General features: G+C 40.7%; 1 protein-coding gene across 2 annotated transcripts in view; it reads left to right on the forward strand.

Annotated features, from left to right (window-relative positions):
• The window catches only part of DNAH5 (dynein axonemal heavy chain 5), a 214,577-nt gene that overhangs the window by 82,420 nt on the left and 114,759 nt on the right, over positions 1–17,398 (forward strand). For both annotated transcript variants that reach the window (XM_088023719.1, XM_088023720.1), the window contains exons 36-42: positions 3,213–3,391; positions 3,782–3,969; positions 4,549–4,743; positions 8,695–8,829; positions 9,678–9,785; positions 12,116–12,269; positions 17,225–17,371. In XM_088023719.1, the coding sequence (XP_087879845.1) occupies positions 3,213–3,391; positions 3,782–3,969; positions 4,549–4,743; positions 8,695–8,829; positions 9,678–9,785; positions 12,116–12,269; positions 17,225–17,371 (1,106 nt within the window). The remainder of the gene's footprint in view (positions 1–3,212; positions 3,392–3,781; positions 3,970–4,548; positions 4,744–8,694; positions 8,830–9,677; positions 9,786–12,115; positions 12,270–17,224; positions 17,372–17,398) is intronic.

Raw genomic sequence — 17,398 nt, forward strand, 5'->3', positions numbered from 1 at the left:
GATGGAGCTGCTGATGTTCCAGATGATAAAATAGTTGTTCTAATTTGCTAAAAACATGTAGCACGTTTCTCTGAAAGCTCTTGGTGTTTTTCATGACCAGTCCTTCCTTCCACTCTGGGCACAAGTTATCCCTACTACACTGTCACTCAGGCAGAGGGCCGCAGAAATCAAAGGCTGGTAGAAGCTTCTCATCTGCTTGATAAGAAACGTAGATAGGTCTAAACAACATGTGCCTTTCTTCCACGTATTCTCACAGCTTCCATGAATCACACTTGCATGTCGGGCCCTGGACTCTGCCATCAACAGCTGTGTGGTCTTGGCTAAGACACCTCACCTCTCTGATTCCCTCCTTTTAGAATCACTGTGTGGACTAGAGGTGATGGATGTAGGTACCCAGGCCTGGCACCCAGTAAATGTTAGTCATTATTGTCGTTGCTATGACTCTGGTTTCTCTTAATCATCAATAACACGTTCTTTATCAGTGTTTCCTTTCGTTTCTCCTTAAGCATGTTCTATAATCAGAGTCCATAACTAAACCAAAGAAAAGAAAAAAGAAAAATAAGTTCCTGATGTCTGTACCACCATTGCCTTAGGAGATTTTTTTTTTTTTTTTTTAGCATTTTAGAATCAACACTGTTTAAGAATAGGAGCTGAAAACACTCTGAATGTTGGTGATGGATTTGGTTAAACTGAGTGCCTTCATAAGACCTGGGTCATGGGGTTGGTCGCTGTTGGTTTAGCATGATGGTCACATTCTACATCTCTCTCTCTCTCTTTTTTCTTAAATCTCTTGGTGTGATGGACAGGAAGGAATACAATTTAATTTAATTTAATTTAATTTAATTTAATTCATTTTTTAAGTAGGCTACATGCCTAACTTGGGGCTTGAACTCACAACCCTGAAGTCAAGGGTCACATGCCCTATCAACTGAGCAAGCCGGGTGCCCCCACACTGTGATCTCTAATTCCAGTAGCTGTTGGGAGAGGAGGAACCAGATAAGACTTTACAGCTGGGCAGGCACAAGACATTTATTTAATAAGCGTTCATAGAGTATTAGGTGCCAGGGTTTAGGTAAGTAGTTGGGGGTACAAGTGTGAACTAGACCCTGTTCCTGAGAGCAGAGATCTCAGGGCAGTCTGCTGGGGAGACAGACAGCTGCAGAACGCATCACTAAAGCACATAAAAGTCCAAACCCTGTTCCTGAATGATGACATTTTTGAAATCAGCCAAGAGACTGGAAAGGAAAGCAGGAAAGGGAGGAAGAGAGGTACACATACATCTAGAATCCTCAGGAGCATCACGTGAACGTGGACATGAAGATCCATGCTTGTCTCTGACAGGCAAGTCCTAGAGGAGTCTGGGTACCAGCCTAGCAGCTGGGCTGAACCCTATCAAGCAGAGGAAGGAAAGGATCAAGCTCCTGGCTTGCCCACTTATTTTTCATGTAAGTAGGATGCCTTTAAGGCACCTTAACAACTTGCCGCTGCTTCAGTTCAAATACAGACCCAAATGATCCCAGTTGTAAAGAAGAGTTTGCAAGACAGAGTAGCTAGGTGGCCAGAGTTCCCAGAGATTTACTGGCAGGGTGGACAGGTTCTAGAACTGGGCGGCTTGAGGGTGTGCCGCTAGACAGGTAAGCTGGAGTCTCGGCTCTGCCGCCACAATCCCGAGAAAAGGAATCCCATCTCTGTGAGCCTTTCCCCTTATCTGTAAAATGAGGAAAACAACAGTACTTCCCTGCAGGGTTCTCTGGGCTTCCGTGAGATCATGTAGGTGGAGCACATCCTGTTAACAATTGTTACCGAGACTGTTCTGCCAGGGATAATGGAAGTGCAAGACAAGAAATAAAACCTTGAATTAAAAGGCAAAATCAAAGTGAGCTTGGGCGTCCTCCTGAGTTTATACCTACTTTGTCTTCTCCATATCCAGGCTCTGTACACATTCAGGGCGAAGTCATTTACTCGCCTTTTTTAGGAACATACTTCCGATAAAATACAGACTCCAGAGGACCTCCAGTTGGTGTGCTCACTGTTTATTTCCACCCTTCATGCTGGATGATCACTTTATATCCTTTGAAATATTTTTCAAGTCCCGATGAATGCTTTCTAGAGTTCACCCACAGGAAAGCCCTAAACTGCATCACTTTATAGATTACCTCCTTTGACAACACAGGGTGATGCTGGGGGATCGAGTAATTCATCAGAGAGTTATCAGATTAGTTTTTTCCTTCCCAGGCATTCTTGTATTTTCTTACCAGAATCTTTTATTTGTTAATATCATGCAGTAAGAGACAGTAGAAGGTATGTGCAGGTACAGTAGCTGCTCCCAGAAATAGATCGAAGGTGTGATTATTTAGCAATGTGTGATTCAAATCTTAAATCTCATGTCCCCAAGTACATCAAATTATTCATTAGATTCAAAAGGGGATTAATCTTTTTTTGTTTTGTTAAAGGTTATTTGAGGCAGGGAGAGGCAGAGGGAGAGGGCAAGAGAGAATCCCAAGCAGACTCTACAATGAATGTGGAGCCCCACACAGGGCTCGATCTTATGAACCTGATATCACAACCTGAGCCAAAACCAAGAGATGAATGCTTAACTGACTGCGCCACCAAAAAGGCGATTAATCTAACGGTTTCCAGTCTGTTCCACAGAATACTATTCTTTAAAATGTTGGTAGGTTTTTGTGAAAAAGTTGCCCGGGTGGCTCAGTCGGTTAAGCGACTGCCTTCGGCTCAGGTCATGATCCTGGAGTCCCGGGATCCAGTCCCACATCGGGCTCCCTGCTCAGCAGGGAGTCTGCTTCTCCCTCTGACCCTCTTCCCTCTCGTGTTCTCCATCTCTCATTCTCTCTCGAATAAATAAATAAAATCTTTTTTTAAAAAAAGTTGCCAAGTAAGTTTGGGAAATGCTATGTACTATTTTTCATACTTGGAGAATCTCACTATACATGTTATCATGAGAAAGCCCATTGAACCTTTTTAAGAATTTTCAAACTTATTTGGCCGTAGACCATCCCCTCCGTTTTCCTTTACACATGTTAATATCCATAAGGAAAGCACATGTTAGGATGCAGTTTGGGAAATGTTATGTAGGGACAGTGGCTTGAGTTTTCCATTTTTAAATCTCGTGCAAGTTTCATTTTACTGTGATGTCTCAGAAGTGTCTTCTAGGTGCTGGCGGTATCGTTCTAGTGATGTCTCTATTCCTCAAGGTGTTACATCACATTGGCTCAAGCTCTGGGAATGAGCATGGGAGGAGCTCCTGCCGGACCTGCAGGAACAGGGAAAACAGAAACGACTAAAGATATGGGACGTTGTCTTGGAAAATATGTTGTGGTTTTCAATTGTTCTGACCAGATGGATTTCCGAGGTCTTGGGCGGATTTTTAAAGGTGAGGGTTACAGTTTTTACTTGATGAAAAATTTAAGCTAAGGTGGAATATCTTGTTAAGATTTATTTTTCAACCATTGACTACACTGTAGTGTCATTTTTCAACTTTGTGCAACTTTTTTGGAAACTATGAATCTCACTGGTGTTGTGTGGATCAAATGTCAACGTCACTTGCCTTCCTAATATTCCTTCATCCCTGCAGGTTGGCTGTTTCCAGATGAAGTACCACATGGTGAATTATTTTGGGGGCACTCTGTGCATAGTCTATTTGTTCAAGTTTATTTTTGAACAGACTTATCTCTGGCTTGTCTTGGCAGCTGCAAAATGCCCTTTTCCTCGGCTTTTCGAAATTATATACTAATTGGATTTTCTATTTAATTTCCCTTCGAAGGACTGGCACAGTCTGGATCCTGGGGTTGTTTTGATGAATTTAACCGTATCGATTTACCAGTTCTGTCAGTGGCAGCCCAGCAAATTTCCATTATTCTGACATGTAAAAAGGAGCGGAAAAAGTCTTTTATTTTTACCGATGGAGATAATGTGACTATGAACCCTGAATTTGGACTTTTCCTGACCATGGTAAGGAACCACAGGAAGAGCTACTGAATGTCAGCCTTCTTTTTTTTTTTTTTTTTTTTTTAATTTTATTATGTCATGTTAGTCACCATACAATACATCATTCGTTTTTGATGTGGTGATCCACGATCCATTGTTTTTGTATAACACCCTGTGCTCCATGCAATATGTGCCCTCTTTAATACCCATCACTGGGCTCACCCATCCCTCCACCCCCCTCTCCTCTAAAACCCTGCTTGTTTCTCAGAGTCCGTAGTCTCTCATGGCTCATCTCTCCTTCGGATTTCCCTCCCTTATCACAGCTTTCATGCCTTGCCCAGGTCTTAGGGCACTTTGTTTTCATGAATGGAAATTGGGATGGTAATTTCAACTCCTGTGTGAAAGCCTGTGGTGTTAAAGCTCATCTTAACAACTTGTGATGTTGTCTCTCCGGTTAAAAGGAGAGTAGGGTATGAAAATGAGTTCTCCGGTTGTCAGTCCAGATTTGTTGCATGTGCATGATGAATCTGTTACTGTCGTGCTGACGGGTGTGTGTTGCCCCGTGACCGTGTCATTCATCTGTGGTGTTTATTTCCTGTATAGAATCCTGGCTACGCTGGGCGGCAGGAGCTCCCTGAGAACTTGAAGATTAACTTCCGCTCTGTGGCCATGATGGTGCCCGACCGGCAGATTATCATAAGGGTGAAGCTGGCTAGTTGTGGCTTTGTTGACAGCATTGTTTTGGCCAGGAAGTTTTTCACACTCTACAAGCTATGCGAGGAGCAGCTGTCTAAGCAGGTGGGAGGTTCTGGAAGGCTCTCTGAACTTGGGCCTTCTTAGTTCTTCTCTTCGGTGAAATTTGCTCATTTTGAAAAATTGTTGACTGGGGCTGTCGGCAGATTACCTTATTGATACAAAGTAGAAAGTCATACCATTACAAAATTAATTTTATATGCATAGTTTTCTTAAGTGCATTTAAATGAATTAATATTTGCAGCACAAGAAATGAAATAAGTACTTTCAGAACTGACTTAAGAGCCAAAGAATTATAAATATGAATATTTGCTCTTTATCCCACCTGCACATTAATCATAATATGTGTTGTGTGTCCTCCTGGTTTTCAGGAACCTCTCAATCATTTGCTCTTCTCACTTCCATGCGCCCTAATGTAGTGGGCCACGCCTTGCTAGTAATAGTCTGTTTTATCTATTGTAACTTCTTAAAAAATTTATTTTTTATTTTTATAATTTAAATTCAATTAATTCACATGTAGTGTATTATTAGTTTCAGAGGTAGAGTTCAGTGATTCATCTACTGTAACTTTTTTTTTTTTTAAAGGTTTTATTTATTTGAGAGAGAGAGTGTATGAGCAGGGGGAGGGAGAAGCAGAGGGAGAAGCAGGCTCCCCCGCTGAGCAGGGAGCCGGATGTGGGACTCGACCCCAGGACCCTGGGATCATGACTTGAGCTGAAGGCAGACGCTTAACGACTGAGCCACCCAGGCGCCCCTCATCTACTGTAACTTCCATCATAACTTTTTTGCTAGTTCCCTGCACTGTTGAGAGTAGCAGGTTCTGACATCTTGCAGTTTTGCAGTTAAGAAGCATGAAATTAATCCTATATTACTTCTGTACGAGTTATCTGTTGCTGGGTGACAATGGTCCCACAAATATACCAGCTTAAAACAATACACAATTTATTATTTCATGGTTTCTGTGGGTCAGGAGTGCTGGTACATCTTGGCTGGGTCCATCTGCTTAGAGTGTAACAAGGCTTCAATCAAGTCTTGGCCCGGTGCTTGACTGCGGGAGGATTTACTTCTGCGCTCACTCCGGGTGTTGGCAGAATTCTGTGCTTGCGGTTGGAAGACGGAGGGATTCAGTTTCTTGCCGGCTGTCAGCTAGACAAGGCTACACCGTCAGTTCCCACGGGCTGCATGCTGGTCTCTGCCGCACGGCCGCTTGCCTTCTCAATGTCCGCGAGGGAAAGAGGTTCCAGCAAGGTGACTGCAACAGTTTTGTATTAGGACTCTCCAGAGAAACAGAACCAATAGGATATATACAGATATACCTATAAAGAAATTTATTATAAGGTATCGGCTCACGCACTCATGGAGCTAGAGGAGCCTGATGATCCGTTGTCTGTAAGCTGGAAACCAGGGAAGATGGGAGTGTAGTTTGAAGGAGTGATGGTGTAGATTCTGGTCCAAGTCTGAAGGCCAGACGACCAGGAGCACTGAGGGCAGGAGAAGGTCGGTAGCCCAGCCCAGCAGTAGGGCAGAGTGAGCGAATCCAACCTTCCTCTGCCGTTCTGTTCTGTTCAGGTCGGCCTCGATTGAATGGTGCCCACCCATGCTGGGGAGGGCCATCTTCTTTACTCAGTCCACCAGTTCAAATGCTAATGTCTTCTAGAAACGTGTTTAGAGACACATTCACAAATAATGTTTGCTTAGCTACCTGGGCATCCCGTGGCCCACTCAAGTCTTCAGTAGCGTGACCACAGAATCACGTATGACCTGTCACCTTTGCTGTATTGTGTCGGTTAAAGCAAATCACAGGTCCTCCCACACGCAAGGGGAAAAGATCCGACCAGGAGGTGGGGAGCATGCCACAGATTGTCAGGACATGCAAATAATAATTACCAAAAGCATACGCGAAATAATAATACCCCAAATAAGCATAAAACGATAACACGAATAACACCGCCAACATGTGTAACTCTGCTCCCTCTCTTCACCCTCCCCTGCGCTCCCAGCTGCTTTGACTCCAGATTATTTTTTATGTCCCCAGCCTCCATTAAGTTACATTCTCACTAAAAACATTCTTGGTTTCTCCTGCTTATTGCAGGCTTTCCTCACCCATTCTTTTTCCTCTGTCATAGGAGTATTTTCCCACGCCGCTGCTTGCACGTAGAAGACTCCCACATCACTGACTCCTGTCTTCTTCTCTAGTGTTTCATTTCTATCTCCTTCACGCCCACAGCCCTGCTCACAGGGTTATTGTCTGACAAAATCGGTCAACACGCCCAAAACGGTTGGCCCCGTGCTGATCTCTGGGTGAACATTCTGTGAATCTCACTTCATGCCCACAGATTTAACTGGGTCCGGTTCCGAGAAGTTTTCCTTAATTAATTCCGCACACCAGCACTTTCAAGTCATTGTTACTTTTTGGTGAGTTTGCTCACATTTTTATCATGTTACCTCTATTAGAACTTAAACTCCTTGAAGGCAGGAACTCGATCTGAATATTTTTCTGGGCTCCATCCTCCACGTGGTGAGCATGAAGTGATGCATACTACTCCAGTTACCTTAGCAGATAATTGTTTTTTTTTTTTTCACATGGCAGAACATATAACATTAAACCTACCACCTTAACCATCTTTAAGTGTGCAATTAAGTAGTGTTAAGTATATTCACAATGCTATGAAACAGATCTCCATAACTTTTTCCTCTTGCAAAGCTGAAGCTCTATACCCATTAAGCGGCGATTCCTCTCTTACTCCTCCCCTCAGCGCCTGGTAACCACCATTCACTTCTTGTTTCTATGCATTTTACTACTTCAGGTGCCTCATGTGAGGGGGATCGTACGGCACTTGTCTTTTTTGGCTGGCTTATTTTGCTTAGCATGAGCCTCAAGTTTCATCCATGGTGTAGGAGGTGACAGGATTTGGTTCCTTTTTATGACTGAGTAACATTCCGTTGTAGGGATATGCCACCTTTTTTCCTTCCATTCATCTGTCCACGGGCATTTGAGTTGTTTCCACTCCTTGGCTGCTGTGTATACTGTTTCTGTGAACATGGGTGTGCAAATATCTTTGAGATCCTGCTTTCAGTTATTTGGATATATACCCAGAAGTGGGATTTCTGGATCATACGGTAGTTCCGTTTTCAATTTTTTGAGCAACTGCCATACTGTTCTCTATAGTGGTTGGAAAATTTGGGGCACCAGGGTGACTCGGTTGGTTGAGGGTCTGACTCTTGATTTCAGCTCAGGTTATGATCTCAGGGTCATGGGATTGAGCCCCACCTCAGGCTCTGTGCTCAGTGAGGAGTCAGCTGGAGAGTCTCTCTTTTCCCCTCCCTCTGCCCCTCTCCCTGCTCACATAAGCTCTTTCTCCAAATAAATAAATAAATAAATAAATAAATAAAATCTTTAAAAAATTTATAGTGGTTGGCTAATTAGTTTTTAATTATTCACTGTGATGAAATTTGGTGTGATCGAGCTTTTATAAATATATATCAAGGGAATAACAAAGCTGGGGGCTTGGCTTTCTGATTTGTCCTTATTTTTATGTAATCCTGGAATATAGCAACTTTTCTTCTTCCTTAATACCTTTGTCTTTTTCCTATCGGTATACAAATATATATATATATATATATATATACTCCTGGTTCAGAATTTTAGCTTTAGAGATATGAGGAACTTTTTCTATGGATGTCTGATTAAGAAGAGGCTCAGGGGGATACGTATACTCCAAGAGGAAGTTTATTCCTTTCTTCCCGTCAAGATATATTTATTAGTTCTGATCTAAGAGCTTAAATTAATGATCGTATATGAGGGAACTCTTTTGGATCTTTTCTATTTGCTCCAAAAGTATATTGATAAAAATGTATCGCTTTGCTAGCTGTACAAGTTTTTCTAAAGGAAAATTAGTGTTTGTTCATTATTGTGACTAGGTCTTTTGTCAAATTTGTAGTTTTTATGCATAAGTTAATATTGAAAATAAGCCCTTTGTACTTCACATGCTTCAGGTACATTATGATTTTGGTCTGCGGAACATTCTGTCAGTTCTGCGAACCTTGGGGGCGGCAAAAAGAGCCAACCCTTTGGATACGGAATCAACGATCGTCATGCGCGTTCTCCGAGACATGAATCTTTCTAAACTGGTAAGATTCACAGATGGAAATGTTCCACCCACTTAAATAGCAGCGAACTAAGCACAAATGAGAATTAGAAATATTTATTTAAAATACTCACTTAAAAATGCCTAATTATCAGCTAAAAGCCCTGGAAAGCATAACTTTAAGTTCGACTTTTTTGGGAATTATTTTTTGCGGTAACTCATATCTAGTCTAACATATGCCTATTTCCGTAGAATTGAAATGGATTTTTAAAAATCCACGTGTTAAGTTTCCAAATACCTTGAAATACTTTTGGGTTTTAGAGCTAAAATCTCACCTTCTTTAAAGTCTGTAGAGCCCAGCAGGAAATTATATGTAAACTTAACAAGTGTGTAATAATTTCACACTCTTTGATTTCATGGTAGAGACTGCAAATCAATTGTTCATTATCAGCGAATCTACGTACAGGGTGACAGAATGATATATTTTTATTTTAAAATAAAAATGTGAGGCAAATTCCAATTCATGAATTTGTTACTGTCTCTTATTTAAATTATTACTTTCTTAAATTTAAATTAGAAATGGTAGGTTATGTCGTAACTTCCCAAACTGGTTATTTTACGGGGAGGTTGTTCTGTAGGCAATATTTTTCCTTTCATCTGCTTCCTTCCATTTTCCTCTTCTTTCTCCCATTCCTCTCCCCCTTTTCTAAAAATAATTTTTAACTTATGGGTAACATGAGGAAAATAGTCCTCAACTTTGGTGAAGGTGGTATTTTATTTATTAACAGTTATGATAAAAAATTTGGTATGTCCAGCATTTTCAGTTTATCTCTACATTGCTATGATCATGCCACAATAGTCGGTCTGGTTTCCCTTTATTTTCTCTTTTAGATTGATGAGGATGAACCCTTATTTTTGAGTTTGATTGAAGATCTCTTCCCAAATATTCTTCTGGACAAGGCAGATTACCCTGAACTGGAAATGGCGATTAGTAGACAGGTAATATATTTCTCAGGGCATCCAGTACTATGTCTCTCTCATCGGAATTTCATGGGAGTCAGGTGGCTCTGATGTATTCCAAATCTGTGGTTCCAAGGACAGCACCCAGGGCTGTGGCCGGTGTTTTAGGAGAGGCTGTTGCACACCTCGAGTTCCTCCAGCCAGGGGGGTCTCCTACCATCCTGCAGTCCCGTGTCTAGTTGGCCACGTGCTTGGGGTCCCGTTATTGACGGAAACCATTCCACACCAGATTCCGAAATGAAATATAATAAGTGAACGAGATGAGTGGGGCTCAGCTGGCTGCCTTGCTCGGCTTGGCTTTGACTGTGACCCTGGTGTTTCCATGTTGCTTTGATCTCTGGATTCCTGCCCCCGAGTGTCATTCACGATGATCTCATGAGGCTCCTCACTGGTCATTCTTTTTCTTCAGGCCCAGGATCACTTGTGATTTCTTCCTGGGGCTCTGGGGGATCTACCACATTATGTGTATCATTAGGTGTCTGGATTTCCCATGACACTTGGTAGAGCTTTGCTTTTTTATAGTTTTCCTGGGAATGAAACTGAACCATGTAAAGGTTGTGCCTCAGTTTCTTTTCCTACAAGGAAGAGTTTGGAAAAAAATTTTTATAGAAGTGGCGATTAGCTCATATTTATAAAATACACTTTAATTCTTTGAAGGTATTTGTTAACAGAAATCAAATATGGTAGTATTTAATGGATCTTTTCCTTTTAAAAATCAGTATATAAAAATCTCAATCTCCAGGGCACCTGGGTGGCTCAGTGGGGTTAAGCGTCTGGCTCTTGATTTTGGCTTAGGTCGTGATCTCAGGGTCCTGAGATGGAGCCCTGCTGGGCCTGTGCTCAGGAGGAGTCTGCTTGAGATTCTTTCTTTCCTTCTCCCTATGCACCCCCTAAAATAAAGAAATAAAATCTTAAAAAAAATCTTAATCTCCTGGTCAGGTAAGAGTGATAATTCCTTTTGCAAATGGTTTCTTCATCATATGGCTGAATTAATTGTAGCATGGTCTAAAAAACTTAGTATAATGTCATTTATAGGGTGACTAACAGCATAATTTGTAGCATATGAAAAAATCTGAATATTTAGGTTTTCTAAATATTTAAATAAAACTAAAAGCATCATTTATAGTGTTTTTAAGCAGAGCATGCTAGTTAAGAGCACAGACCATGGAGCTGAGTTTCCTGGGCTCACATCCTCACTCTGTAACTTTATAAGTAATAATCTTGGGGAAATTGCTTGGTTCTCTGTGCCTCAGTTTCCTTTTCTGTAAAAGAAAGATATCAATAGGACTAATCTTATAGTGTTGTTATGAATATTGAACTTAGAATAGTGTTTGGCAGGATAACTTTCATGCATGTGTTCGACAGATTAAAACTACCCAGTAGATTTATAGACAGTTTGAGTTTTCTATGGAATTTCTGTCAACTTGGTGTGCTACAAAGTTTTCCAGTTACTAAATATCACATTTAAATTAAAGATTTAAAATGCCTTTTGATATTTGAGTCTTTCCCATGACATGTATTAAAGGATATATTAATATAAATGTATTCAATTCCCAAAGGCAAATGCAGATGTTTCTTATTGGCTTGGGATAACATTTTGAATAGTCAACCTGCTTTTTGTCTTTGTATATATATATATTTTTATGCCATATGTATATATATATATTTAAAAATTTTCTATTTTAAGTAAACTCCACGCCACACGTGGGCCTTGGACTGACAAGCCTGAGATCAAGAGTTGCACTGACTGAGCCTGCCAGGCACCCCAGCAATATATATATATATAAAAGTTTGTTTATTTGTTTGTTTATTTATTTATTTATTTATTTATTTATTTATTTATTTATTTATTTATCTGACAGAGAGAGACAGCGAGAGAGGGAACACAAGCAGGGGGAGCGGGAGAGGGAGAAGCAGGCTTCCCGCGGAGCAGGGAGCCCGATGCGGGGCTCGGTCCCAGGACCCTGGGATCATGACCTGAGCCGAAGGCAGATGCTTAACGACTGAGCCACCCAGGTGCCCCCAGCAATATATTTTTTATTTTGGTAAAATCCATAACATAAAATTTACCATTTAACCATTTTTAAGTGTACTGTTCTGTGACATTAAGTACATTCACATTATTTTGCAAAACATCATCACCATCCATCTTCAGAACTTTTTTCACCTTTCCAAACTGAAACTCCATGCCCATTAAACAATAACTCCCATTCCTGTATTCCCCACTCAATGTCTGTGCTTATTTTGAGCACAATGGTAAATTCTGATTGCTGTTGATGTGGCCCAATGTGGGGCTTTTATGCTTTCAGGTTGAAGAAGCTGGTTTAATCAACCATCCTCCTTGGAAACTCAAAGTCATCCAGCTGTTTGAGACACAGAGAGTGCGGCATGGGATGATGACCCTGGGGCCCAGTGGGGCAGGGAAAACCACCTGCATCCACACCTTGATGAGAGCCATGGCAGGTAAGGGGGCACCCAAGCTGTCTTGCTCTGGGCAACACATTTAAGTAGCTATCACCCATTTGAATGCTCCAAGAGGGACACAAAAGTTAGATACATTAATATATTTGTATAGGAAGGAATGCTGCTTTACTGATTATTGGGTTCATTTCAGTGATAACGTATTATAATAATGAACTAGAAGGGAAAAAATTTTTCAGCTTTACCAAGATATAATTGACATATAACATTGTGTTTAATGTGTACAGTGTATTAATTTGCAACATTTGTATGTTGCAAAATAATTAACGCCATGAGCTTTGACCCCCATCTTGTCATATAGTGCCATTTCTTTTTTTGTGGTGAGAACATTTAAGATCTACTCTTCTAGCAACATTCAAGTTTATGATACAGTATAATTGGCTATAATCACTCTACTATATATATATATATATACACACACACACACACGGTATGCTATAATGTACATTAGATCCCCATACTTATTAATCCTTTAGCTAGAAGTTTGTACCCTTTGCCCAATATCTCCCCATTTCCCTACACCTCAACCCCTAGTAACCACCATTCTACAATCTGTTTCTCAGAGTTTGATTTTTTTTAGATTCCATATATAAGTGATACCTCACAGTATTTGTCTTTCCCTGTCGGACTTAATTCATTTAGCATGATGTTCTCAAGGTCCATCCATGTCATTGTAAATGGCAGGATGTCCTTCTTGCTCATGGCTGAGTAATACACATATATATACATGTAAAATATGTATATTTATATGTATACACACACACACACCATATTTTCTTAATCCATTCATCTATTAATGCACATTTAAATTGTTTCCGTATCTTGGCTTCTGGGAATAATGCTGCATGAAAAAATTCCTGAACAGTGACTTTATGTATTGTGTTACATGTTTTACTTGTGTCATTTAATTTTCACAATGATCTTGAGATGTGGCTATTACCATCCCCATTTTGTACAAAAATTCAAGGCTCAAATTCAGAAATGCTACAGGTTGCAAAGATGGTAAGTGATAGGATTCAAAATTATAGGATTCTGGAATTATAGATAGGATTCAGAATGTCAGGGTCCACTAATGAAAAGCCCAGACTTTTTCCATTATAACATGCCACTTTCTAATAATGACTTAATACAACCTCCCAGTACAGAAAAAATTATTTCAATTTCAATTCCTAAAATCATCCTTATCACAAACTAATTTCCCACCTAGAATTGGATGTTTTTCTGGTGAAGTTAAATAACTGTATTTAATTTCCAGATCTCCCTAAGCCTTACAGCTAAGTCCCTACCTAGCCCGAGGTCATCTAAAGATAATAGGCATTGTCACATTTGTGATTATTCTTATATTTCCTGAATGGACATTGATGTCTGTCATACTGAAGGTATTGTGTAGGCAACTCTTGGCCATGGCAGATTTGAGTCCCGAAATTTTACAGAACTCCACCTATTGGAATTCAAATACATGGTCCCATAGGGAGAAGGTGCCTAGTTGGTTTTCCAGTCAGTTCATGCAGCCCCAGTGCACTGATCCTGAGTTGGTGGTTGTGGAGATTGCTCTGTATTGCTCTAGGGTCCTGCACATGTTGGATTTAGTTGGATACCTATATCCTCAGCGATGGGGCCCAGTAAATTCTGTACATTAAGTCCACCAGGGAGTCTCCACAGTGATAAAGAACTGTGCTCTCAGCTATCACTTACCTTGCCAAAACTGAGAACTCACACCTGCAAGACTTATCATGTGCTTTTCACGTGCTGTTAAGTTTGTGTTTGGGGATTTTTATAGAGCTTTAAAATGATGTGTTCTCTCAAATTATGCTTAATAATACTTTTGTTATTGTTATGTAGCTGCCTTCTGTTAACAATAAATTACAAATGCACCTGGTAAAATGACTTGAACAAAATGAGTACTAAATATTAAATGATAGTGATACATTATGTATAATATGTCTAAATTATATAACCCATATGGCATCACTGGTTTTGGAGAAGTTCTTTGCAAAGATGAATTAATCATTAGCTGTTGATTAACCTGTTCTTGGTTTTAATATGTAGGGTAAATATTTGTTATTTTAAGTGACACATTGTTTCTTGCTGAACACATTCATTCTCCCAAAGATTGAGAAGGTAATTGGGTTGAACTTATACTAGACCCATATATATTTGTGTCCTTATTCATCATGTATTTGTTTATCAAACATCTCTAATATTCTGTAGTTTGAGGCCCTGCTAGGTTCAGTAGCTTAAATGGGAAGGCAGGCATGAAAACAAAAGGCTGTGTCTTCAAGGAGCTTACGGTTTGGTGGAGTAACAGATAGTTATTAGTCAACACGGAATTGCTCTGAGGAGGTTTGGACAATTATGTTGTGAGCAGAGGCAAAGGAGATCAGAGACCTTTCTAAGGAATTATAGGAAGGCTTACAGAGCAGGTGCTGCTTCAGCTGAGGTTTGGGGGTTGAGTAGCAGTTGGATAAAAGGCATTCTTAGCAGAATGAAGAGCTTGGGCAGGTAGGAGGGATTGGAGAGAGCATGGCATACCCAGAAATTGCTTTGGTATGGATAAGTGTGCTCTCTGTGTGGGTGGGAGTAGGGGAGATGAGGAGGTGTAGCAGATGCTACTGGTCCCCAGCCCTTCATCCCTTTGGCCCTCCCCCACAGATGCCAGTGGTGTCTCCTGGTTTTTCAGCATTATGACTTTCCTAGAATCTAGGGAACTCCTGGTTCAGCCTGAAAGAGGGTGAGAATTAATGCTCCTGAGGCAGCCATAGCCTCAACTAGTGGGGCGAAGAGTTGAAGGCAAGTGTCCCATCTTCTCTTGTCCATTAGAGGGATACTACCTCTGTGGCCACTTCACAAATGAGCCCATTTTGGGAGTTCTCTCCTTTTCTGTCTCACTGTCTCTTTCCCCTGACTCCAAACTCCCAGTACCCACATCTTTGTTTGAGGCTTTGCTTTTAGGCGGGAATTTAGGTATGGCATGAGGAACTTTATAAGTTATGCTGAATACCTAGGTTTTATTCTGTAGGTGAGGGCAAGCCCTTGAGCTGGGGAGTGGTATGGTCAACCTTCTGTGTGTGGAAGGCCACCTGGCGGCCATGTAGAGAATAGACCATGGACAGGAGGGGTGGTCTGGAGTCCATAAGGAGGCAACAGCAAGAAAGGATACGTACTCTAGGGCAGAGTCCATGAAGGTGGAGTGATCAGGACAGTCAAGAAATGCCTAGGAGGAGAGGAGGAATTAGTTTAACGAACATTTTGAAAGTCAAGCATTTTTTTCGTGGAGCGCTAACAACGTTTTGGTACTTCTTTTTTTTTTTTTGGCATAATTAAAAAATTTTATTATTGAAGTTGGCATACGATGTTATTTAAGTTTCAGGTGTATAACATAGTGATTCAATAATTCTATACAAAAAATGTTATGGTATTTTAAATTAAAATAATGTAATTCTACCTACTATCATAATGAAATAATTTTTGACAGTTTTTCTTATATGGGCAACAGACAAAGGCCAGTTTTTACCTATGATACTGTCATACTGTTTGAGAGTTTGCTGGCCTTTTGTAAAGTGTGATTAGGTAAAAAAATAGTTTTGCCTGTCGGCTCTGAAAAAGCTGAATTGTGACTCAGTTTAACTTCAGCATCAGAAAGTATTGAAGATAATTACCCTGAGTCTTTTTGTGATTTAAAAAAGGAGACCTAAAGGGGTGTCTGGGTGGCTCAGTTGGTTAAGCATCTTCCTTGGGCTCAGGTCATGATCCCAGGGTCCTGGGATGGAGCCCCACATCGGGCTCCCTGCTCAGTGGGGAGCCTGCTTCTCCCTCTCCCACTCCCCCTGCTTGTGCACGTGCGCTCTCTCTCTCAGTCAAATAAATAAATAATAAATAATAAATAAATAATAATCTTTTAAAAAATAAATAATCTTTTAAAAAAATAAAAAAGGAGAACTATGGTCTAATTTTCTAAATAAGTTTTAATATTTTTTAAAGATTTATCTGTTTATTTAAGAGAGGGAGGGAGAGAGCGCGAGAAAGTGAGCACAGGCTTGCCCGGCAGGGGGCAGGGGGCAGGGGGCAGGGGTCGAGGGAGGGGCAGAGGGTGAGGGAGAGAGGCAGACTCCCCACTGAGCGGGGAAACCCCGCCAAGCTGATGGGGGACTTGATCTCATGACCCTGAGATCAAGACCTGAGCTGAAATCCAGAGTTGAACGCTTCGCTGACTGAGCCACCCAGCTGCCCTGGTTTTGATGGGTTTTATCACGTTTTTCAATGTGCGTAGGTATGTAGGCTTGCCAGTGTTTGTCAGTCTTTCACACAATATGTAATATTTTAGCATCTATTTTTATGATTTTATACTTTAAACCTTATTCTTCACCTTTGTGCTTATTAACTGCTTATGTACAGAATCTGGCCCCTTTAAGAGTAGTTTTAGGGTTTGAAGGATTCAAAGACCTTTATTTTGAGGTTGGCCACAAAAGAAAAGTCCTTGATTCTTGCAGCATTAGTTTAGCTTACTTTTTCCAAATGAGCAAGAACACATCTCAGTGAATTGAAGCCTTTTATGGAGAGAATGAGGCATCTTCTGGGTGACATTTCAGAGACCAGACTTAATCTGATACACCATAAATCAAAAGATTTTTGAGCTGTGAAATTTGAAGAACTTCCAGGTTATATTAGTTTGTTCATCAGTACCAACATGGTATCTTTTCCCCCCTTTATGTTTCCTTTTACAGCAGGACTTAAAAACAAAAGTATGTTAGTCCGTAAAATATAACAGTGTTAATTATGATAACTTGGAATGCAGTGAGACATATATTCTCAGTATAATTTTGCGTTTTTCATATTTTGAACACCTGCTGATGGTACATTGCAAATTAGTTCAACGTTACCTAATGATGGTTCACTCTACATCTGAGTCGTTTAAAATTTGGATTTACTTGGTACAGACTGTGGAAAGCCACACCGGGAACTGAGGATGAATCCCAAAGCGATCACGGCCCCACAGATGTTTGGTCGGCTTGACGTGGCCACAAATGACTGGACTGATGGGATATTTTCAACCCTTTGGAGGAAAACACTGAGGGCCAAGAAAGGTAGAAGATGAAGTATTATTTTTGACA

The sequence above is a fragment of the Eumetopias jubatus genome, unplaced genomic scaffold (assembly GCF_037043125.1).
Source record: "Eumetopias jubatus isolate StellerSeaLion01/CBP00866 unplaced genomic scaffold, mEumJub1_p1.0 scaffold_5, whole genome shotgun sequence".
Lineage (NCBI taxonomy): Eukaryota > Metazoa > Chordata > Mammalia > Carnivora > Otariidae > Eumetopias > Eumetopias jubatus.